The following is a 25,706-nucleotide window of genomic DNA, read 5'->3' on the forward strand; positions in this document are numbered from 1 at the left end:
ACACACACTATACACCATATACACTATCGGCAACACACTTATCAAACACATACTCGATCTGCAACTCACTCTATCCTCAATATACACTACCCACAACACACACTATTGATGACATATACTATCCATCACATACACCACCTGCAACACACACTATACACCATACACACTATCGACAACACACTTATCAAACACATACTCGATCTGCAACTCACTCTATCCTCAATATACACTACCCACGACACACACTATTGATGACATATACTATCCATCACATACACCACCTGCAACACACACTATACACCATATACAGTATCGACAACACACTATCAAACACATACTCGCTCTGCAACTGACTCTATCCTCAATATACACTACCCACAACACACACTATTGATGACATATACTATCCATCACATACACCACCTGCAACACACACTATACACCATATACAGTATCGACAACACACTATCAAACACATACTCGATCTGCAACTCACTCTATCCTCAATATACACTACCCACAACACACACTATTGATGTCATATACTATCCATCACATACACCACCTGCAACACACACTATACACCATATACACTATCGGCAACACACTATCAAACACATACTCGATCTGCAACTCACTCTATCCTCAATATACACTACCCACGACACACACTATTGATGACATATACTATCCATCACATACACCACCTGCAACACACACTATACACCATATACACTATCGGCAACACACTATCAAACACATACTCGATCTGCAACTCACTCTATCCTCAATATACACTACCCACGACACACACTATTGATGACATATACTATCCATCACATACACCACCTGCAACACACACTATACACCATATACACTATCGGCAACACACTATCAAACACATACTCGATCTGCAACTCACTCTATCCTCAATATACACTACCCACGACACACACTATTGATGACATATACTATCCATCACATACACCACCTGCAACACACACTATACACCATATACACTATCGGCAACACACTATCAAACACATACTCGCTCTGCAACTCACTCTATCCTCAATATACACTACCCACAACACACACTATTGATGACATATACTATCCATCACATACACCACCTGCAACACACACTATACACCATATACACTATCGGCAACACACTATCAAACACATACTCGATCTGCAACTCACTCTATCCTCAATATACACTACCCACGACACACACTATTGATGACATATACTATCCATCACATACACCACCTGCAACACACACTATACACCATATACACTATCGGCAACACACTATCAAACACATACTCGATCTGCAACTCACTCTATCCTCAATATACACTACCCACGACACACACTATTGATGACATATACTATCCATCACATACACCACCTGCAACACACACTATACACCATATACACTATCGGCAACACACTATCAAACACATACTCGCTCTGCAACTCACTCTATCCTCAATATACACTACCCACAACACACACTATTGATGACATATACTATCCATCACATACACCACCTGCAACACACACTATACACCATATACACTATCGGCAACACACTATCAAACACATACTCGATCTGCAACTCACTCTATCCTCAATATACACTACCCACGACACACACTATTGATGACATATACTATCCATCACATACACCACCTGCAACACACACTATACACCATATACACTATCGACAACACACTTATCAAACACATACTCGATCTGCAACTCACTCTATCCTCAATATACACTACCCACAACACACACTATTGATGACATATACTATCCATCACATACACCACCTGCAACACACACTATACACCATACACACTATCGACAACACACTTATCAAACACATACTCGATCTGCAACTCACTCTATCCTCAATATACACTACCCACGACACACACTATTGATGACATATACTATCCATCACATACACCACCTGCAACACACACTATACACCATATACACTATCGACAACACACTTATCAAACACATACTTGCTCTGCAACTCACTCTATCCTCAATATACACTACCCACAACGCACACTATTGATGTCATATACTATCCATCACATACACCACCTGCAACACACACTATACACCATATACACTATCGACAACACACTTATCAAACACATACTCGATCTGCAACTCACTCTATCCTCAATATACACTACCCACAACACACACTATTGATGTCATATACTATCCATCACATACACCACCTGCAACACACACTATACACCATATACACTATCGGCAACACACTATCAAACACATACTCGATCTGCAACTCACTCTATCCTCAATATACACTACCCACAACACACACTATTGATGTCATATACTATCCATCACATACACCACCTGCAACACACACTATACACCATATACACTATCGGCAACACACTATCAAACACATACTCGATCTGCAACTCACTCTATCCTCAATATACACTACCCACAACACACACTATTGATGTCATATACTATCCATCACATACACTACTTGCAACACACACTATACACCATATACAGTATCGACAACACACTTATCAAACACATACTCGATCTGCAACTCACTCTATCCTCAATATACATTACCCACGACACACACTTTTCATGACATATACTATCCATTACGTGCATGACCCACAACACACACTATCAACTATATACACCGTCCACAACACACTATCCATGATATATTCTAGTCACCACATACAGTATCCTCAACATGTACTATCCACCACTTGAACAGCAACACACACTATCCACCATATACTATGTCCACAACACACACCATATACTCCATCTACCACATGCACTATCCACAACAAGCTATCCACCACATACACTATCTACTACATGCACTATCTGCAACACACTATTTACCACATGCACTAGACACTACACACTATCCACCACATGCACTAGACACTACACACTATCCACCACATGCACTATTTACCACATGCATTAGACGCAACATGCTGTTTACCACATACACTGTCTACCACATGCACTATCCAGAACACACTATCCACCACATGCACTATCCACAACACTCTATCCTCCACATATACTATCTACCACATGCACTAGACGCAATACGCTATCGACCACATGCACTATTTACCACATGCACTAGATACAACACACTATCTACCATATGCACTATCCACAACACACACTATCCACCACATACACAACCCACATCATGACACAGCTAGTGACAAGTCTGTTTAGGTACAAAATCTCTACTGTCTCCCATACTGTCCTGGTTGAAAGTTGTTTCCCAACAGCTTGACAAACTATCATGGGTGGATTGTGTGTTCCAGGTGTGCACATTCAATGACCCAGACTTCCTCAAGCAGCTGGAACTGGCTATCAAATATGGTTTCCCCTTCCTCTTTCAAGATGTGGATGAATACATCGACCCTGTCATTGACAACGTCCTGGAGAAAAATGTTAAAGGTATGCTTCCTTGTTGTGGATAATTGGTTTTCTTATGGGATGTTTCTGGAAATAAAAGCAGTTCCTGATATGAAGACATTTTTGCGAAATGGCAGCTACAGGGAAAGAAACCTTTCAAACGTCACGAGACCACAGAATCTGTGAGTGGACGATAAGTAATGGTCCCGTCTGAACTTCACTGGTCCAAAATAACATTCATAGATTTACTTAGCTGTCAATGCAAAATCCACCGGCCAACAGGACCACTGCAAACTTATCATACAGTGGTCCAAATGAATTTTTACCTCAGGGCCCAAGGACCAGCATAAATTTTGCACACTGCTGTAGTAGAATTTGAACTATGTCTCATAGACATGAGTTTATAATCACTGAAATGTTAGTGCTTGATATTCCTCCCAATTTAGAGATCAAAGGAGTCTCAATGTTACTGTCTACTCAAGGTCAGCGGGCGATGGGGTAGCCTAGTGGTACAAGATCTCACTCACCACACCGAATACCTGTGTTCAGTTCCCACATGGGTACAATGTGTACAACCTACTTCTGGTGTTCCCCACCATGATATTGCAGGAATATAGCTAAAAGTGGCGTAAAACCTCACTCACTCACTAAATGTCAGGGTCAAATAGAAATATACACAGTCCTTCATTAGTCCTGTGAGGGGTGATGGGGTAGAGTAGTGGTCCAAGCATTGTTTGTCACACCAAAGGCCCAGGTTCAATTCCTGACATAAGTGCAATGTCTGAAATCCATTTCTGGTGTCCCCAGCTGTAATAATGATGAAATATTGATGCAATATTGCTAAAAGTGGCATAAAATCCAAATCACTCACTCACTCATTTGACCAGTGAAAATGTGGGTTGGATATGGTTTCCCATAGCCCATGCTTGCAGCAAAAAGCTACTGACAGAACTGGGTGGTCAGACTCACTGACTTGGTTAACACATGTCATCGTATCCAAACAGCATCGATCAATATTCATGATCACTGGCTTGTCTGATCCAGAATTGATTATTTATAGTTTGTATGGTTTTATGCTGCTTTTAGCAATATTCCAGCAATATCATGTCAAGGTACAAAGGAAACCATCAAGCTACCCCACCACCCCTGATCATTTATTTATACACCTACATATAGCTCAAATATTGCTTTGTGTGGCCTTCAAACAACAAACCAACCAATCTCAATTTCAGTGGAGAAATATTATTGCAGCTTGAGGCCATTTTATAACATCAAAATTAGTGTCATACAGTTGGCAACAGTTAGATATTTTGCTGACTTTCTGGATGATTACTTGCTATGTGCTCTCTGTATTTCAGGGTCTCAGGGCAGGGAGTTTGTTGTTCTTGGGGACAAGGAGGTAGACTATGATCCCAATTTCCGGTTGTATCTCAACACCAAGCTGGCCAACCCCAAATATGGACCTAACATTTTCGGCAAATCCATGGTCATCAACTACACTGTCACACTCAAGGTATGTGGAAACTGTGTCTAGTTGGATTTTTCAAGAAAAGTCTGTCAGTTGTGATTTTAATCAGGCAGGTTTGTTGCCACTCAGTGTCAACAACTAAGCAGCTCATTTCAGATGAGGCATTCAGCTAGGTAATTAACATTAATGCTGGGAACAGTTTGTGGTTTCTTCATCTTCAAATTGAAAGTAAATGGACAGTTCTGAATGGAGTTCTAGTGTCACGGAATGGTGCTGGTGTTTATGTTGGTTTGTGTCTATCCAGGGTAGGGAGAACCAAGTGAGCGTCATGGTCAAGTGTGATTGAATAGAGCTGGTATTGATGTTGTTTTGTTTCTGTACAGGGTCTGGAGGACCAACTGCTGAGTGTCCTAGTCAAGAGTTATGGAATAGAGCTGGTGTTGATGTTGTTTTGTTTCTGTACAGGGTCTGGAGGACCAACTGCTGAGTGTCCTAGTCAAGAGTTATGGAATAGAGCTGGTGTTGATGTTGTTTTGTGTCTGTACAGGGTCTGGAGGACCAACTGCTGAGTGTCCTAGTCAAGAGTTATGGAATAGAGCTGGTGTTGATGTTGTTTTGTGTCTGTACAGGGTCTGGAGGACCAACTGCTGAGTGTCCTAGTCAAGAGTTATGGAATAGAGCTGGTGTTGATGTTGTTTTGTTTCTGTACAGGGTCTGGAGGACCAACTGCTGAGTGTCCTAGTCAAGAGTTATGGAATAGAGCTGGTATTGATGTTGTTTTGTTTCTGTACAGGGTCTGGAGGACCAACTGCTGAGTGTCCTAGTCAAGAGTTATGGAATAGAGCTGATATTGATGTTGTTTTGTTTCTGTACAGGGTCTGGAGGACCAACTGCTGAGTGTCCTAGTCAAGAGTTATGGAATAGAGCTGATATTGATGTTGTTTTGTTTCTGTACAGGGTCTGGAGGACCAACTGCTGAGTGTCCTAGTCAAGAGTTATGGAATAGAGCTGATATTGATGTTGTTTTGTTTCTGTACAGGGTCTGGAGGACCAACTGCTGAGTGTCCTAGTCAAGAGTTATGGAATAGAGCTGATATTGATGTTGTTTTGTGTCTGTACAGGGTCTGGAGGACCAACTGCTGAGTGTCCTAGTCAAGAGTTATGGAATAGAGCTGGTGTTGATGTTGTTTTGTTTCTGTACAGGGTCTGGAGGACCAACTGCTGAGTGTCATAGTCAAGAGTTATGGAATAGAGCTGGTGTTGATGTTGTTTTGTGTCTGTACAGGGTCTGGAGGACCAACTGCTGAGTGTCCTAGTCAAGAGTTATGGAATAGAGCTGGTGTTGATGTTGTTTTGTTTCTGTACAGGGTCTGGAGGACCAACTGCTGAGTGTCCTAGTCAAGAGTTATGGAATAGAGCTGGTATTGATGTTGTTTTGTTTCTGTACAGGGTCTGGAGGACCAACTGCTGAGTGTCCTAGTCAAGAGTTATGGAATAGAGCTGGTGTTGATGTTGTTTTGTGTCTGTACAGGGTCTGGAGGACCAACTGCTGAGTGTCATAGTCAAGTATGAGAGGAAGGAACTTGAAGAGCAGAGGGAGCGACTCATCCAGGAGACCAGGTCAGTCGATTGTCTCACCTGTTTCAGGAATTATATAGTGTTATACAAAGTGATTTTGAAAATACTTTTAGGCAATCATCTAATCACCACCTCTCTCCTTCATACTATATGTTAAGTCTTCCAGGATTATGTGTCATGACCTTGCCATGTGACTGTCATGATTTTGCTCTCTGAGGGTTCCCTACATTTCCATTGTCATGGAGACTGGTAATACAATCCATGTAGATCCCCAACATCCCTTTCCTGACTGTAGGAAGAGTCCAAAATGGATTACTTGATCACATGATGTGTCTAGTTTGACCCAAGATATATTGGGGATTACACTTTCTTTGTCAAGTACAGATTCAAGTACTTTTGTTGGGTTGAGTCCCATCCACACCCGTAGCCACACCCGTAGCCACACCCGTAGAGTTAGGCACTTAGTCACCAGTTCAGAGTCAGGCATCTAACCCACTCAGCCACCACTTCGTCTAGTATGATTGTATTTACATCATGTTCTTATGCCACTTGCTCATATCAGTCATTGGGTTGTCTGGTCTATAGTTGAAGATCTAAAAGTGACATGGCTGGAATATTGCTGACTGTAGAGTTTTATGCTCATTTATAGATTACACAATACCATTATTGACCTCACAACAGCTCTTCAGAGCTCAATATGAGTCACAAGGAAGAACAATATAGCCTTGCTATGACATCCAACTGTAATGCTATAGTGTTTGACATTGGCTTATAATCAAGGGCTCCTTATCATTATGTCAAAACCCAAGGCTGACATGGGTAACTAGTAGGGGATGGGGTAGCTTAGTGGTTAAAATGCTCATGCCGAAGACTTGGGGTCAGTTCCCCACGTGGGTACAGTGTGTGAAACCTATTTCTGGTGTCCTCTGCTATGAAATTGTTGGAATATTGCTGAAAGCAGCGAAAAACTTAACTCATTCACTCATGGGCACCTAGATGTAGCACTAACACAGAGAGCTGAAGGACCCACATGTGCCACGTGTTAGTATCTAAATAACTGTGCTCCATGTGTTCCAGTGTCAACAAGCGTCTGCTGAAGGACCTGGAAGACTCACTGCTGAGGGAGCTGGCTACATCCCAGGGCAACATGTTGGATAATGTGGAGCTTGTCTCTACACTTGAAGAAACCAAGTCCAAGGCCACAGAGGTGCGTCTGCTCAATTGCCTGTCTTCCATTTCTGGCTTTTGTGGGAAATTTGAGTTTAGAGTCTTTGTTCTCATATGAATATGATATTCAGAGTTATTTTGAGTTGTTTGAGATTACAAATGTACTTCATGTATATATTTTAAAGCAACTTGCAGCAGAGGAGGAATATATAACTGATGTGTAACTATTACTGTAAAGGTTTGATCCATATGTTCAAGGCTGCAATTCCGAAAAGTCTCTTAGCACTATGATCATCATAACTATATCACACCCTTACATAGACATAACAATGCTAAAGTGGACCTCTCATAGCAACAGGCTTAAATTCATTCATGACCCATCACATTTTTTATCCCTCTTGTAGGTGTCGGAGAAGCTGAAACTTGGAGCAAAGACAGCAATCGATATTGAGAAACTGCGTGATGGCTACAGACCTGCTGCTAAGCGGGGAGCCATCCTGTTCTTCGTCCTGGCAGAGATGTCGCTTGTGAACACAATGTATCAGTACTCACTAGCATCCTACCTTGAGGTGTTTGAGTTTTCATTGAGGAAGAGTCTCCCAGACTCCATCTTGGTGAAGAGACTGAGGAACATCATGGACACTCTCACTCACAACGTCTACAACTATGGCTGTACAGGTTGGTAGCTTGACTGTCACCATACTGGGGGGATTGCGGGAATTGTCAATCACAGGTTTACTGGTCTGGGTTGTTGTTCATGCTGTCAATCAGAGGTTTGCAAGATCTGGATTGTTGTTCATGCTGTCAATCACATGTTTTTAATGGTCTGGTTGTTGTTCATGCCATTAGTCACTGGTTTATATGGTATGGGTTGTTGTTTATGCCATTAATGGAATGTCGTCGCCTGTAGCGTCACAAGATATTCATCTCTCACAGTTAATCACTTACTGGTTGGTTGTGATTACCAATTCTGATTTGAAAGTATAGCATTCTTATAACTTATCTTATGACTTTAACATTTAAAAGTCTTGTGAAATGTTATGTAACAAAATTAGAATGTTCATTGCTTCTCAGTTTTGGAAGGAGCCTTGCTGGTTTAATTATGCAGTGGCTTTCATTATTAATTTCAAATGATGTCAACATATAATAATCGTCCATGACTGTTCCAGGTATATTTGAAAAACACAAACTGCTGTTCTCATTCCAAATCACCATCAAACTGGAACAAGACCAGAGTCATGTTACCCAAGAAGAGCTGGATTTCTTCATCAAGGTGCACAAAATATTGTCATTATGGGAAATACTCCCTGATTTACAGAGTTAGGACCCTTTGATTTATCAGGATCCTGTAAACAAGGTCCAAGTCACAGGTCCCCTTTGTTGTCCTTGTATTATCAGGACCTGCTGCTGTGGCATAAAACTAAAACTGAACTCCTTATTGAAGGTGTATTTAACACCATGTTGTGACAGAATCATTTAACTTGCCCAGTATATGTGTGATGGTAAATTGAAAAACTTTCACACTTTCATCCTGGAATGCTTACAAATCTTTGGCCAGCATATCTAGCCATATTCAACAGTGTGTAACATTTGTCAGACTTTGACCACAAATCGTGTCCATAAATCATTTATCAATGTGAATAATGATCAGACCTAAAAACGAAGTAACACTGTGCCACCTGGATAATTTTTTATCATTATTGTGTTTGTGTTGATCAGGGTAACATCGCTCTAGAAAAAAGCAAGCGACGTAAGCCGTTCCCATGGATACCGGACGAGGGATGGGAAGACTGCAACCGCCTGGTAGAGGTTTTGCCAGAGAAGTTTAGTACACTACTTGATGACATTGAGAGAAACGAGAAGCTCTGGAAAAAGGTTAGTTGATCAATATATGACTGAAGGGATTCCTCATTACAGTACCATATATTACCATAGGTAACCCATACTTTGAAGGCAAGGTTATTTACCTTTTTGGGTGTATTTTGTATTTGCTGGGCATTTTATTATAACCAGGGATTAAGATTACCTTAGGTTCTGAGCAACCTGTATTTGTCTTATTGGCGATACTAAGTGCATACAGAAAGTGCACCATTTTTCTTCCATGTCTTCTAATTATATTTTAGACTTGAGCATGTAACTTATCTCCCTAGGTAGGCCCCTAGGTAGGGTACTTTGGTCCTTGGCCTATGATTTGGGTCTATCTATGTCAGACCAGTACTTGTAAGTGTACCCATCAGAGCTCTAAGTCTGTGATGTTGAACTATCGCTGAACATGGCTTGTGATGTTATTTACTAGTTTGACCGGCTCAGACTTAATTACTTGCAGTTGTTTACATGATGGCAGTGAACAAGAAACAATAGTCAGTGTGTTTGTGTTTGGGGTTCCCCACCACGATATTGCTGGAACATTGCCTTAAATGGCCTGAAACCATACTCACTCGCTGGAACTTCAAGTGTTGAAAAGAACAAGTGCTAGTTGTCACCCTCTTAACCATGCCTGTAATATTTCATTCCAGTATTTCAAAACTGGTCCAGTTGTAGAAATTGTCATTTTATTAGGGCCAACAGATGGCTTTCAAAACATCTCACTGTAGAATATCAAAATGTAACAATGTGGTTTGATTCCTTGCAGTGGTACGACCATGACACACCCGAATCTCAAACGTTCCCTCTGAAATATGAAGAATCTCTCACTTACTTCCAACGTCTCATGCTGCTGAGATGTTTCCGAATTGACCGTGTCTATCGAGCAGTGACAGAGTTTGTGACCAAGGTGATGGGGGAGAAATATGTGACTCCACCAATCATAAGCTTCGAATCGATCTTCGAGCAGAGTACGCCAATGTCACCGATTGTGTTTATCTTGAGCCCAGGGTCTGATCCTGCGAGTGATTTGATGAAACTGGCAGAGAGATTGGAATTTGGTACCAACAAACTTAAGTTCTTGTCCATGGGTCAAGGTCAAGAGAAGGTAAGGATGTGAAATTCTTAAACCTCTAAGAAATTTACTTAGTTGATAATGCGGTAGGATTTTTATAAAACCTTACAAACTACATGAATTTAAGAAATATGTTTCAAAAGTGAGTTAATCTTGTAATTAATTCACAAAAGATACAATATGTAATATTTTTCTTATCCTGACCCATACGGTATTGCTTATCTCCCTTTTCTTTCTGAATCTAGAGGAAACCTCAAAAAAAACAATAAAATGTTGAAAAATAGCTTATATTATCTTTCGTTTCAATATTGGCCATGACTCAATTAAATGATCTGTTAAGAAATAATTATTTCATGATGACATGCTGGCAGAATCAACTATGTCACCATGGATGATGTCATGTTGTTTTACTGACAAGGGGCATGTGACCAAGTCACATCTCAGCAATATCTGAGCAGAGTTGCATCCTTTTGGCACACATAAACCTGTCATTGTTTTTTTTTAATCTCAATGTGACCTTGATTTCCCCCAACATTAAGCTTAACAGGTTGTGATGAGAAGATTGGAATATTGTTAAAAGTGACTTCTTTGTTTCCAGGTGGCGCTTCAGCTGTTGGAGACGGCTATAGCTCGTGGTCAGTGGCTTATGCTGCAGAACTGTCATCTGCTGGTCAAGTGGCTTCGTGAACTTGAGAAACAGCTTGAGAAACTAAACAAACCTCATCCAGACTTCCGTCTGTGGTTGACCACGGAGCCAACACCAAGTTTCCCCATCGGTATTCTACAGAGGTCATTGAAGGTACCCAATTTTGACATCAATATACCATCAAGACAGTGAAGGGAGTGCCATGTGCCATAGTTATTATAAAAGTTCATATGTTAACATGGCTTATTTCAAAAGTACAGTTGTGCCTTTCTTTATTTCCAGGATTTCCCCCACAGTGCAATACATACCTTATGAAGAGACCTGGAAAAGAATAAAGGAACACTTGTACTTTCAGGTGTTCCTTTATTTGTTTTCATGAGTATATATATATTAGACATGTAACAGATGTTATCTTACATTATGAAACTGCAGGCCTAAATAGAAGTATGAAAGATATTTAATATCAATGGAATTTTGTTATCAGTGTGAATCATTTCTTGTAGGTTGTGACGGAGCCTCCGAATGGTCTGAAGCTGAATTTACGCAGTACATATCACAAGATCCCTGTGGCATCACTGACAGAGTGCACCCATCCTGCCTTCCCGTCACTGATCTTTGTACTGGGATTCTTTCATGCTGTGGTACAGGAACGCAGGAAATATGGCAAGATTGGATGGAATGTGTCGTATGACTTCAACGAGTCTGACTTCCGAGTGTGCATGCAGATTCTCAGCACGTACCTGATGAAAGCCCAGGAACAAGGGGATACCAAGATACCCTGGGCCAGCTTGAAGTACCTCATCGGAGAGGTACCCTAAACAATTATGAGCTACATTTTCATCAAAGACAATAGCAGAATTTTGAATCTTCACAATATTAAATCTTTGAAGGGCATTTAGAAGTGGAAAGTAACGTTTTGGAACATATGAAGCTTGCTGATGAAGGAGCAAGCACACACTCCAAAACGTTGTGTTATTCACAATAAAGAAGTTGGCATCCATAAATCTTGCTTTCCTTCAAAATGTTATTTTATATTTTTCTGTCAATTATTTATTTTCAATGCAAAACTTAGAAGATAAAATACCCCAAAACACCCAGCACGCTGACATGCTTGATGAATGTTGTTTTATTCTGTCACCAGGTGATGTATGGTGGTCGTGCCATTGACGACTTTGACCGCCGCGTGCTACGGACGTACATGGATGAATACATGGGTGATTTCATCTTTGATACGTTCCAGCCTTTCCATTTCTATGTAGGAGAGGGTGTCGACTACAGGATCCCTGAAGATGGACCCAGGGATGTGTATGTTGGTGAGTAGCGGCAACACAACACCTCACGGGATAATTATGATTGTTATTATGATGGCGATGATGAGATGGGCTAGATGGGACAGGTGTGTAATGTATGAAATGGAATAGTGCGATTAATTATTTGTTTAGTTAGGATCATAATGTTGGTATAACTGTCACTTCTCTTTAAATATGCACAGTTCAGTCAGTGGTCTAAGATTTGTCTCCCTTACCTGCGCTAGGATCTGCTGGTAGATTCTAAGGTTCTAGTTCAACCTTACTATAACTAATGATTTTCTTTCAGACTACATTGAGTCCCTACCTCTTGCGAACACACCAGAAGTGTTTGGTCTTCATCCCAATGCTGAGATCGGCTACTACACCCAGGCTGCTCGTGACATGTGGAGCCATCTGGTGGAACTACAGCCTCAGACAGGTAAGAAAAGGAAATAACTCAACTGAACTGACATTTACACTTCATTATCAACGTAGTACCCATTCACATACAGATTGCAGACACCCAAACATCCTTCTTCAAGCATTTTTACCATCACACTTCTGGGGTGATAACTGTAGCCTCTGGTCTAGTGGTCACTTATACTACATATTGCTGTGGTGCCTGCCATTCACCATTAAAAGATGTTACTTGTTGTTACCCTGCCTGGCTTTCAGCATGTGTATTTTCTGTCTGCAGGGGAAAGTGGGGCTGGAATAAGCCGAGAAGAGTTCATCGACAAGATTGCCTCTGATGTTCTCAACAGGCTGCCACAAGAATTTGAACTGGATAAGATTCGTAAGAAGTTTGGACTGGATATCTCTCCTACGACGGTGGTTTTACTACAGGAGCTGGAAAGATTCAACAAGCTCATCAATAGGATGAGGAGATCACTAGTCACTCTCAAAAGGGTATGTTTGTTTCTTTTGCTTTATTTTCCAAGTCTTATCGTCATGTTCCCTGGAGATAAAATTGTGTGGATCAGGTTTTTGGCTTGGCCACAGTGGTCTCTGCTTTTTATCCACACACAGCAATGAGTGAGTGAATTTGGTTTTACACCACACTTAACAATATTCTGGCAATATCTTGGCAGGAGACACTAGAAATTGGGCTTCACACAATGTACCCATGTAGGCAATCAAACCCGTGTCTTTGTTGTGAAGAGCAAATGCTTCAACCACTGGGCTACCCCACCAAATGAACAAACTCTGTCTGTGGTTGTCCTTCAAAATGTTTGATAATAATTGACGTTGAGTTATTCTATTCAGGCCCTTGCTGGTGAGGTGGGCATGAGCAGTGAGCTGGACGATGTGTCCCGGTCTTTATTCAACGGTCAGATTCCAAATATCTGGCGCAGATTGGCCCCCGACACCCTTAAGTCCCTTGCCAACTGGATGATACACTTTGAGAAGAGATACAAGCAGTACAACACATGGGTAAGTCATTCTCACAATGCATAACAGATCTGTCACATAATGAACCTGGCGTACATAGGTGAAGCGAATGTAATGACTGTGAGAAAAAATATGACAATTTACATGTTTATGTGTATTGTTTTATGTAAAACCTACCGAGAAATTTGGAAAAAATGGCACCAACTGACCATAAGATGTGAGATAATAGTTAACGGGATCTGTGTGTGGAATCAATGTCAATCACTACCTATTTAGTTCCCAATATATTGCAATACAAGTAACTGCAATCATTGGTCTCCTTGTTTTCATTGTTTTGAGTCATCAATGTCCATACCGGTGACATTTGCTAAAACATTATATATATAATATATTGTTATATGTGAAATTACACTTTCTCGATTAAATACTAATTCTGGGTACTTAGATACAAGTCTCAACCCACACATCCAGAGTCATTCACCTAATCGCCTACACACTAAGTCAGCGATGTTACTCACTCAGCCCCAGTGGCTTCCATGTTTACTAAGAGATGTAATCCAAATATAACATATGCTGCATTTGACAGCTGTCTAAATGGCATTGCATTTTCACATTAATTTAGACTGTAGGTTTTTTATGTAGCTAAACATGTCATAAGTTTCGGAGGACAACTATTTCATAATCAATGTGTTTTTGTAAGGTGAACGAAGGCGAGCCCTCAGTGATGTGGTTGTCGGGTCTACACATACCAGAGTCCTATCTCACCGCCCTGGTGCAGGCAACATGCCGTAAGAATGGCTGGCCACTGGACAAGTCAACTCTTTACACCAGCGTCACACAGTACCAGGCCGCGGAGGACGTCACAGAACGAGCACATGCTGGTCAGTACACATTGTCATTCATGGACCTGATTTTCAAAATCTCCACATGCATAAACAGTTTATGTTCCATGCCTCAAAGTGAAAACATTGTATGCTTTTCTTTAAGCTGTATCCAAACCCCTCCTGCAGTTGGCTGGCGCTACATAGCTGGAGTCTGTTACAAGCATGGGTTGCTGATGACAAATTCTTAACCTGGATCATACCCAGAAACACATGTACATGCACATCTGTATTTAAGACAATCAGCCAGAAATGAGATATCACAAGATCCCTGTGGCATCACTGACAGAGTGCACCCATCCTGCCTTCCCGTCACTGATCTTTGTTCTGGGATTCTTTCGTGCTGTGGTACAGGAACGCAGGAAGTATGGCAAGATTGGATGGAATGTGTCGTATGACTTCAACGAGTCTGACTTCCAAGTGTGCATTCTTAACCTGGATCATACCCAGAAACACACGTACATGCACATCTGTATATAAGACAATCAGTCAGAAATGAGATATTAGACATGCCCCGTTCAAGCAGAAGTCTGTGCAAGGCAATGACAATGGCTTGTGTATTTTTCAGGTTGTTTTGTGTATGGCCTGTACCTAGAGGGCGCTGCCTGGGACAAGGAGAACACCTGTCTCATCCGTCAGAAACCCAAGCAGCTCATTCAAGAATTACCTGTTCTCAAGATCATCCCCATTGAAGCTCATCGGCTCAAGCTGCAGGTGAGTTAGTCAGATATATAGTGTCAGAATGACTGGCCTTACTGCTAGACACTTATTAGATGATCCTGCGCACTAAACGCATTTGTGACAAGAGAGGCGGTACAACAAATTGGGCGAGTACACTTGGCTGCTGCAGGTAGCTTGACGATTATGCACGTGCAATACATGCTAACCGTGACATGAAATCAACACGGCATATTCCTTCGAATGATAAGACTGCAATTTCAGGCATAAGATACTGATATTCCACGCTAACCTTTAGTTAAGACGAGGACGAATAGATGATTGGGGCATTGACAAGCATTTTAGATATTCAACAATTTTGTTAAAAAAAAACCCCGGAAAATGTCATTTGCTTTGTGAAATGGATTGGTGGTCCTAAACATATTTGCTCAGTATATTGTATTGATTCAATTCGTTCGGATTGTACCTGTTCCCAAATCGACTGTGCTATAACAATTCATGCATGAAACGCACAGGGAAAATGAACTTCTCGATATTTATCAGACAACCTGTCTCCCTCTTGTTTCAAGTGGGTCATTCTGTGGGGCGTTCCCAAGTATGCAAATTGGGGTCATTCGTCAGGTCATGGATCATCTTATAGGTGTTTACCAGTAGATGATCTACACGATTGTTAGGAACAAAGGTCGGATGATGATGGAATACTTTCTAGATTGTGAATAACAGATAAGTTTTGCATGCCTTTGTTGAATTCACTGTCCGTGTTGAAATTGTGTGGTTTTAATAGTACAGTTCTAGTATGCCTATGTTATACATTTTGAAACTGCCAGTAACATAAATGGTAAAAAGAAATATCATGCAAACAGTATCATTGAGAAGCAACTAGATGATCATGTAACATGGTCACAGATGCATTTTCATGCATAATTTGGCAAGAGGAGGAACAGGATGACTGTAGATGTATTTTCATGCATAATTCGGCAAGAGGAGGAACGGGATGGTCACAGATGTATTTTCATGCATAATTTGTCAAGAAGAGGAACAGGATGACCGTAGATGTAATATCATGCATAATTGGGCAAGAGGAGGAACAGGATGATCAAAGATGTATTTTCATGCATAAATTAGCAAAGTGAAGCATATGACTATAAAAATAACATATGCAGAGACAAGAAGTGAAGTGACATTAATCAAACTGCTTTATCTTGCAGAACACGTTCCGTACACCTGTATATGTGACCTCACAGAGGAGGAACGCTATGGGTGTGGGTCTGGTGTTCGAGGCCGACCTTGCCACATCAGAACACACCAGCCACTGGGTGCTACAAGGTGCCTGCCTCATCCTCAACACCGACTAGATCATAGCATGCTTCAATGAGAAATACCAATTCCAGTCATAAAAGCCTTTACAGCTTTGAGTTTTCCATATCTCTATTCTAGAACTGAATCACTGTTGATTGTACTTTTGATTGTATATAAATATGTATGTTCAGTCAAATGAAGTATCCAAGCATTTTCATATTTTGTGATAACTTTTTGTATAAACATCTTCCAAAAGATGGAAATATCTTTCATTAAGATGTTGCAGTCTAAGATTACAAAAGAGTCATTAGAAAATTTGTCTGTGAAAATGCCCAAAGCCTGAAGAGATTATTTTTTCACTGAAGTCATCAGTATTAAATGTTACATTGTCTATAATGAATTCAGTGTTCAGTGACAGCTGTTCATGATGCTGATTAGTCTCCTAGTGCTGTTAAATGTCTGTTTTATTTGACTTGTTGTGTTCAGTATTGTACATAGCTTTAACAGTGAAGCAGTATTGTATATTTCTTGTTACTGTGAAATATTGTATATTTCATATAATTGTAAATATTGTAGTGTTTAAATTAAGTATGTATTAACAGACATTATCACTGATAGGACCACAGTTTTACCTTTGAAAATACATTCCAATTAAATCTTAACAAGTAATTCCCCAAAATACCCATATTCCGTCCAGTATCTATGTATTTGTGCACTTTTGTGCACAGAACTTTAGCTGTGATAAGTTATTAATGATTTATTTATTATATTCCCCCAAAGTATATCTATCAAAAGCATTCATTTATCTTTATCCTGAACTTTGCATGCAACATGTTAAAATATTCCGTCCATGTGCAAAGAAAAGGTACAAGGTTAATGTTAAATGCTCTTACATAAAAATTCTGCTTTAGTACTAGTATATTTGTCTGGATTATAAGGGAATTGGTTTGAGTTTTTTTCCACCTATCAAAACCTTCTCAAATGCTGTATCAAAACCCTATCAAATCAGCATTTATTGGCTTTAATAATTTCAGTTCATGTTATTTTTAAGAAATGTACTGAGATTTATTGTTTCCGATTCCTTTTATTCAGAATAATAATAACTTACCTTGTGCCAAACATTGCTACACATTGTCATGAAGTTCATCTTGTGCGATTTTCTGTTGATATTGAAACTGTTGTGTTTTGTGCTTTTGTGTTATACATCTCACATTAAAATGTGTTTTATTTTGTATGAAAAAAAGAAAGCTTAAAAAAGAATGAATGAAAATAAAATAGCATATAATAGTATCTGTTATGTTGTTATTATCATGCTGGTACAGATGGCGCCGGATACAATCACTGTAGGACTGTGTCACCTTGTATAATATAAAATAATGTGACCCCTGGTTTTACTTGATGATGATGCCACTCCTGAAGCACATAGAGCTACAGATGACCCCGCCTACAATCACAGTATTGGACTGTGTGTCCATGTGACCCCTGGTTTTACTTGATGATGATGCCACTCCTGAAGCACATAGAGCTACAGATGACCCTGCCTACAATCACAGTATTGGGCTGTGTGTCCATGTGACCCCTGGTTTCTCCTAATGATGATTCCACTCGCTAACAGCATGGAGGTCTTGATATTACATTTCAGTGAGTTTGGTTTTATGCCACTGTAAGCAATACTCCAGCAATATCATGGTGAGGGACACCAGAAATGGGTTTAACAGATTGAACCCATGTGGGAAATCGAACACGGGCCTTCAGCATGAGGAGTGAATGCTTTAACCACTTTGCTACCACACTGTCCAACACTTCAGTGAACATCATGTCTGGCATGTTCACAACAAATGTCCAAACATCCAAACTATGGTTCCTGTGTTAACATGCACATTGTGAATCAAAACCTGAAAGAAATGTCATGACTGTTAAACGATACATTGATTAATTTCAGAAAAAAGTTATTGTTTTAAAACATTATCCCTGCAGGTTGTCTCCTCTCACAACCAGTATAGTTTGCTGGGACCAGAATCTCCTCTGGGTCTGACTACCCAATTCACTAGATGACCTATGTTGTGGTGCACAAAAATGCAGTGGCAAGGCATCTACTTTTCACGCTGAAGGCCTGGGTTCAATCTGTCATTGAGGCACCTAGGTTTGGGTATTATCTTTGGACAGAATACTTAGATCCACATTGTCTCATTTCACCCAGCTGTAAAATGGGTACCCATGAGGATGTGTTGGTAATGTGAGAGTTTAGTTCACTGCGCCTAACAGGCAGCATGGCTGTATGTCCTGAGCGAGTTGAAAAAGTATCAGAAAGTATGATAGTGTCCAATGACTGGGGATAGTAACATACATAGTGCCATGAATAGGTACTGTGCCTGGATATGAGCGCTATATTAAGCTGATTATTATTATCACTATTACCTCTTACAACCTGCATTGATTGTGGGTACAATATTACCCTGAAATCGCCATGGGTGAGTCCCTGTGTGACATATTACACTGATCATATTTTCGAGCTTCTGCTATGGGCGAGTGGGGTAGACCACCAAAACGGTTAAAACGTTTGCTCATAACTGCAATGTCTGAAACCAATTTCTGGTGAGTTCCATGCCAAGATATTACTGGAATATTGATATAAGCAACATAGAATAGAACTCAATGAGGCACTTACAGCTTGAATATCACTGAATGCTACATAAAACAACATTCACTCACAGAAACTCAACACTTGATTCCCCTTGTACCTGTTTAATACAAATCTAGTTTCATCACAACCTGCATAATAATCTTTAAACAATAAAATCAAATAACATGCAAAATAAAATCTGTCTCTTTCTGATCACAAATTATCACTTTATACTACTTTAACACATATAGGAAGCATGCTGCAGTGCTCCCCATGCGTAGATGGAATCTCAAAAAGTTCCTGTATACTAAATACTGAATATTGGAAAATAAACATTTACATCAGTGAATTAACATATTTGATGGAAGAGAAATACAACACCTGAAGCACCACAATAATGGATGTTATTTAATTTACCTAATTACATATCTCTTTAGGCTTCTCACTTCTCAATAAAGGTACTGTATTATTAAACTTCAAGGCTTGATTTAAGAGCTGTTAACCTACTTGCACAAGGTGCAACCTAAGATAAAGACCTAGTTGCACCTGACAAATACCAGACGCATTGCTTTTATTGCAAGTTGTGTTGAGAGAAATATGCTTTTGAATTATTTATCATTAATTTATTACTTATTCAGAAGTTCCAATCTTTACAGGTTAGACTAATAACCAGGATGCACTTTGACATATTGGGTTGCACCAGTGCAACCAACAAAGCACTAAATCCTGCCCTGTACTGGCCCCGTTATGTAGATGCAGCTGAAATATTAAAGTTTAAACAGGGACATGTTTGCATCCGTGCAATTAGGCATGATCATAAGTTCATTGTCAAGTTGTTATTGACGTACATAAGTTGCTCTAACCAGCAGCATGTCCACTCTACAAAGCAGCAAATGTGGTCCCACCATACCCAACCTCAAATCTCTCCATGTTGGTGAATTTGATGTAGTTTCTGAAAATAAAGAAAACCAGAAATCACAATTCTTTTCATCTGTAGATCTAGATAACTGACCCCTACACTTAGTGATGGCTGGCTGAGTCAGTTGGTGTGTGTGCATGCATGCCTGGTTTAATGAGTGAGTGGGTATATGCATGTCCGTATGGATGGTAGAGTAAGTGATTGAGTGATTGAGTTTACTTTTTACTCAGTATGTTTACAATTACCCACAACAGGGGACACCATAAGTAAGCTTCATAGATTGTACCCCCCCACCTATAATCCGCTTTACACACCCTATACCAGAGACCATATACCGTTATATGGTCCCTGCCTATACTCTACAGAGAAATTACTGACAACCTGTGTTCAACCTGTGTGTGTTTTCATGTATTGTATAAGCTCTTGTGACATTACTATCAAGATATCTATTGTCTCATCTCAAAGACGAGTAATGTTCCATGTCCCCATTCTTCAGCAATGAAGAGGATGAACAGGGATGTATTCTGCCAAACAACACTATCTATGGTATAAAAAAGACATTGTTGGGAAATTTCTTCATCTACTAACAGAGCTATGTGCGTTTTCTAACCTTTTAGGATCAATGCTCAGCTTTTGTTGCAGGAATTCTGAAATTTCCTTGGACATCTGTATGTTTTCCTCGGCACTTATGTGTCCAATAGCCTGGAGTTCGGAGTTGGCACATGGTTCAATCGTACCCCCGTGGCTCATCATCTGATCTGGATGAATCCTGACTGTCACATACTGAAATAAAGCAAGTTCCATGGTAAGAGTGTATGGTGTGAGTAAAAGATTCACTTAGCTAAAAAGCAGTTGAGGAAGTTTATTGGCTTTTTAGTTTAACGCCAATATTCCAGTTATGTGACAACGATGAGTAAATAATGAAGTCTGGACCAGAAAATCCAATGATTACATCATGAGCATTGATCTATGCACATGGGATATAATGACACGTGTCAACCAAGTGAGCGAATCTGATCATCAGATCCCATGAGTCGCCTCTAACGACAAGCATGGGTTACTGAAGACTAATTCTGTCCCGGATCTTCATGAGTTGTCTCAGTATAACAAAATACTATTGTTTTGTCCAAATAAGTTTAGGAGTAAAGACAAGTCCCCAATACCTGTTAGAGACGACTACCTCAGTATGTCCACATGTAGATACTAGGGTTCTTATGATTCTCTCACATATTCAGTGAATTGTGTCTCCTTTCAAGAATTCGACTAGTTATTCAAAATTACTAGAATCACACATTCATGAACATTTTAATAAGAAGCGTTTTCACGTGAATTTGTGTGTTATTTATCAAAACGAGATACACAAAATTTCTAAGTGATGTGGTCACTTGTCATTGGTCATGATAAATTAACAAAGGGCGGCATATGGTGACAACATATCAAAGAATATATTTGGTTAATGTGTCAGTGATATAATGAACAAAACATCAACTATCGACTTGAAATGGCATTTGTTACCCAATAACTGCATACATTGCCTTACTTGGCATGGGACTGGAGTAAATTTTTCACCCAGGTACCCCACCCACTATCACCCTACCCATATACCTGTTATGTTAATTCTTGACATCAAATCTGCAAGGAATGATAATACATTCTTCAGCTCGCAGGCTAGAATTTCAGGTTTTTTGATAACTTAACCATCCATGATATACAAAAGAAGTGACTATGTATTATGTCTAAATCTTCCAAGACCATACAGTATTTTTTATCATGATAGAATAACATATTACATTGTTCAGTCTAATAATCACATGATCATAACATATCTGGATACGGAGATGGGTACAAATCATAACCCACCCATCTAAGGTATCCGGGTTACACATCCCAGCCCTATACCTAATATCTATGATATGCACTATAGTCACCTCATTGAATGCCCAGTAGATATGATTTCTTATATCTACATAAAGGACCACCATTAATGAAAACCAGGCGCCTAATTTTACTAAAAGGTGTATTACAAACATCTGATCACTTGCAAGCAATATACAGTAATTTTGCATCCACCAAGTTCCATTTGCACCAATCATTAGCTGGGGTTACTTAAGTCTTAAAACAAAATGGCAGCTGGGGGAAATTTGAGTATGTTAGCTGAACAAGAAATGTTTGATTGGATCAGTTGGAAAATGGGCAAAGTCAGCAAAGTTAAGTTCCATTTGTAGTGGCTGCAGAAATTACAGCATTATGGTCTGTTTGCCATGAAAATATACAGATGAATTTTACTTTAGCCCCAAAATAAATACAATAAAATGAAATATAGATTGCAGATCCTCGTAAGTTTACCTTGCCATATGAACATTTAAATCTCAGAATTTTTTTCAACTTTGGATAAAAGTTGTTTCACATGAACATAGATTCAAATCACTATTATTGGTTTGTATTACAAGGGGGTATGCACATTAAATGAAACACCGAGAATAAGTGGGGTTGGTCTAAGTTAATGCTCATCACATACTCCACGTGTAGTTTTGTCACTGTTTTAACTACGGCACTTACCCCCTAGTTTGTAATACAAACCAATAAAAGCGAGTTGAATCTATGACTTCACCGATACTATGACTGAATTTTGAATGGGAATTGTCCTGAGCAATCCATACAAATCGTTGTCTAAGGGCATTTGTATGTGGTTTCTGAGGAGGTGAGGTGAAATGAGGTCTAATGTTGCAATTTCCCTCATTCTATACAGGATTTTTTCAAGCATAGTCTCGTCCCCACAGCTCAGTCCATCAAGAGGCTGACATAATGCTTTCATATATGGTATGACATCACCCTGTGATGCATATGGTAGACAAAACTCAGCCCTATGTTGCAGATGATCAGACAAGCAGGCAAATGGCACCTATGACTTTTATGACTTCTGGGCAAGTAAATGGCAGTCCTTAGGTGGATCCGGAGTCAGTGCAGGGGTGCAAACCTATTTGTCCTGAAATTTTGTTAAATAAACATTGAAAGTCAAGTGAAAATGAAGCATGCGTCTACCACCCCGACCCCCCAACACTTCCTCAAAAAGCTGTTTCTGCCCTGGACCAGACAGTTATTTACAAGTCCTACTGGACTTTGTAGCACTGAATAATATTCAAACACATAACGCCCTGAGATCTAGCAGAGACGCAGTGTGGCCCTGTACAGTCATGACAAGTCTCCCTAAAGTAAATATCTCCAAGAAAGCCTCCCTGAAGGAAATATCTCCAAGAAAGCTCACACAAGTCTAGAAAATGTGGCAAGTCTAGATTTCAATACCCTCAGAAAATGATGAAAGTCTCGAGGATCCTTATCATTATACTATATTTTATTTTTCAACTATTTACTTTTTTCAGTAAAATATGTTCATTTCACAGACTAGTCACTAGTTGTTACTCTAAGCCAAGACATGACCCTGCATCGCGTTATGTCTGTACAATGACTGTCTAGGTCGCAACGCTGTTCCCAGCCACACGTACACAGCCTGTCACAGGCTAAAGCGTACTACAGATATTTATGAACTGAGAATAAATGTCCTTAGCAACAAGCTTGTAGTGGCCAGGCTTGATGACTTCTCCTAATGAATGTCCCTGCATCGTGTGTTTGGACTGAGGCTCGTGGTTTCAGATTAGGTTTGGAAAGTGGTGTTTTTGTGCGTGATAGCTTGACTTACAGATTCCGGTTTCCGAATCGCTTTAGCGATGATTTTGGAAGTTTCCAGAAGGAAACCGTCCGGGATGGCACTTGCTGAGACATTCGTGAACAGAATAAAACACGGCATATCTTCGCTGATTAGAAAACTCAAGCCTTTTTGATGCCACACACCGCTGTCAATACTTGAGAAACCGTGAGCGTCGCTTCCGCCCTTTGAACCGAGTTAACCGGTAACTGGTTCAAGCTACCTCGCACTGAACTCGACGGTAACACACACGCAATATTATCGTGAACAAGCGTACCTACTAGGCGGGAAGGACCATGTGTACGTCGAGCTGTTAAATACCCCATGTGTGATGATTTATGGTGAATTGGGTTGTTTCTGTCTGTGTACTGAAGCATGGTTAAATTCTGAATAAAGCTCCTGCATATGCCTGATTCACAAATTCATAAGAAATGATCTAACACAATGTGTTTTAGAAGTTTGTGGTTTTAGTGATGTATTTGTCTTGAAGAATATTCAGTGGCTGCTTAGTGTAACGTTATAATACTGTGTCACAAAGATTGACAGGTATGTACATTCAGACATTGAATTTATCTTTGCTGCTGATCTACTTTTTATTATGTTTAAATTATATTACTTATAAATACCTTTTGTAATACATAGGGAATTTCACTCGAGTGTCTTTTCATATCAAATATATCATCACGAGTTATCAAGTATATCATCACGAGTTACATAAGTCCTAGTCTTGCCGAGGATATTCTCATTTTTTTCAACAGACACGAGGATGAGATTATATTTTTGATAAAGAATCACTCTTGTTTAGTTTTCAGTGAAAATTGCACAGCTCCGAACACGGTACTGGCGTTAGATTTGCAGTGGAGAGACGTCATAGCATTAATTTTGTGTCGTCATCAAGTTCTTGACGTCATAGCATTGTCAGTGCATTGTACACAACCTCCTGTCACTGAGAATATTAAACGACTGCCCATGTCTTTTTTGTATCGAGTGCTTGGATGTTAGTGTTTCCAGGGCGAGATCGAGGAATATACCTACACTTAGGCATGAGCGCCGTAAACTAGTATGGTATGTGCACGAATATGATATTCTATTTATTACCGAAGTTGTTAAGAGTAAAATACACCTAATCTACTTTTAAACAACGCCATAGAAAAAAGACGCGAGATCATAGCATTGCCCATGACGTCATGTCCCCATGACAAAGTGGTATTTTGCCCGAAGCCATCGTATGAAACTGTCAACCCTGATATTTTCGCCGTCGTGGGTGATAGAAAACGACATCTCCTAGGAAATTGTGTTTGATCTCACACAAGCAATACATCCTGTGGAACACAGTTTGGGATGAGTAAAAAACAATGCCCACACGATGTTAACTTAGGCCATTCTTCATTTTATTATCTAGATTCAGATGTGCTTCACACTGATCTTATGTTCGAAAAGCTGTTTTGATTGCTTTTGTTGACGGGTATTTATATTTGTTAAGTGTTTGGATGAGTCAACACAGTTTGTAGTCACGACATGGCTGCAATACTGCTCATGTGGCTTTGGCTTGTAAACTTCCAGATAGGGGTAGATATCATAATATGCAAAGACATAAACAGTGTGTGCAAATTTTGTGCATAAAATGTAATGGAGGATGAAT

General features: G+C 39.9%; 2 protein-coding genes across 2 annotated transcripts in view; one reads left to right on the forward strand and one right to left on the reverse strand.

Annotated features, from left to right (window-relative positions):
• LOC137271663 (dynein axonemal heavy chain 10-like) overlaps positions 1-18,066 on the forward strand; it is an 80,144-nt gene extending 62,078 nt beyond the window's left edge. The window contains exons 57-73 of the mRNA XM_067804122.1: positions 3,390-3,525; positions 4,842-4,996; positions 6,483-6,571; positions 7,607-7,736; positions 8,101-8,374; positions 8,866-8,969; positions 9,416-9,571; positions 10,329-10,667; positions 11,233-11,433; positions 11,784-12,089; positions 12,422-12,593; positions 12,877-13,008; positions 13,267-13,478; positions 13,836-14,003; positions 14,662-14,842; positions 15,411-15,556; positions 16,729-18,066. Of these exons, the coding sequence (XP_067660223.1) occupies positions 3,390-3,525; positions 4,842-4,996; positions 6,483-6,571; positions 7,607-7,736; positions 8,101-8,374; positions 8,866-8,969; positions 9,416-9,571; positions 10,329-10,667; positions 11,233-11,433; positions 11,784-12,089; positions 12,422-12,593; positions 12,877-13,008; positions 13,267-13,478; positions 13,836-14,003; positions 14,662-14,842; positions 15,411-15,556; positions 16,729-16,875 (3,048 nt within the window). The 3' untranslated portion in view covers positions 16,876-18,066. The remainder of the gene's footprint in view (positions 1-3,389; positions 3,526-4,841; positions 4,997-6,482; positions 6,572-7,606; positions 7,737-8,100; positions 8,375-8,865; positions 8,970-9,415; positions 9,572-10,328; positions 10,668-11,232; positions 11,434-11,783; positions 12,090-12,421; positions 12,594-12,876; positions 13,009-13,266; positions 13,479-13,835; positions 14,004-14,661; positions 14,843-15,410; positions 15,557-16,728) is intronic.
• A 1,482-nt stretch (positions 18,067-19,548) lies between these two features.
• LOC137283396 (macrophage migration inhibitory factor-like) lies at positions 19,549-24,362 on the reverse strand. Its single transcript, XM_067814864.1, has 3 exons — positions 24,059-24,362; positions 20,972-21,144; positions 19,549-20,394 (listed from the first exon to the last, which is right to left on the reverse strand). The coding sequence occupies exons 1-3, from the start codon at positions 24,164-24,166 to the stop codon at positions 20,322-20,324; spliced, it is 354 nt and encodes a 117-aa protein (XP_067670965.1). The 5' UTR covers positions 24,167-24,362; the 3' UTR covers positions 19,549-20,321.
• Between the last annotated feature and the right edge of the window lie 1,344 nt (positions 24,363-25,706).

The sequence above is a fragment of the Haliotis asinina genome, chromosome 1 (assembly GCF_037392515.1).
Source record: "Haliotis asinina isolate JCU_RB_2024 chromosome 1, JCU_Hal_asi_v2, whole genome shotgun sequence".
NCBI classification, from domain to species: Eukaryota; Metazoa; Mollusca; class Gastropoda; order Lepetellida; family Haliotidae; genus Haliotis; species Haliotis asinina.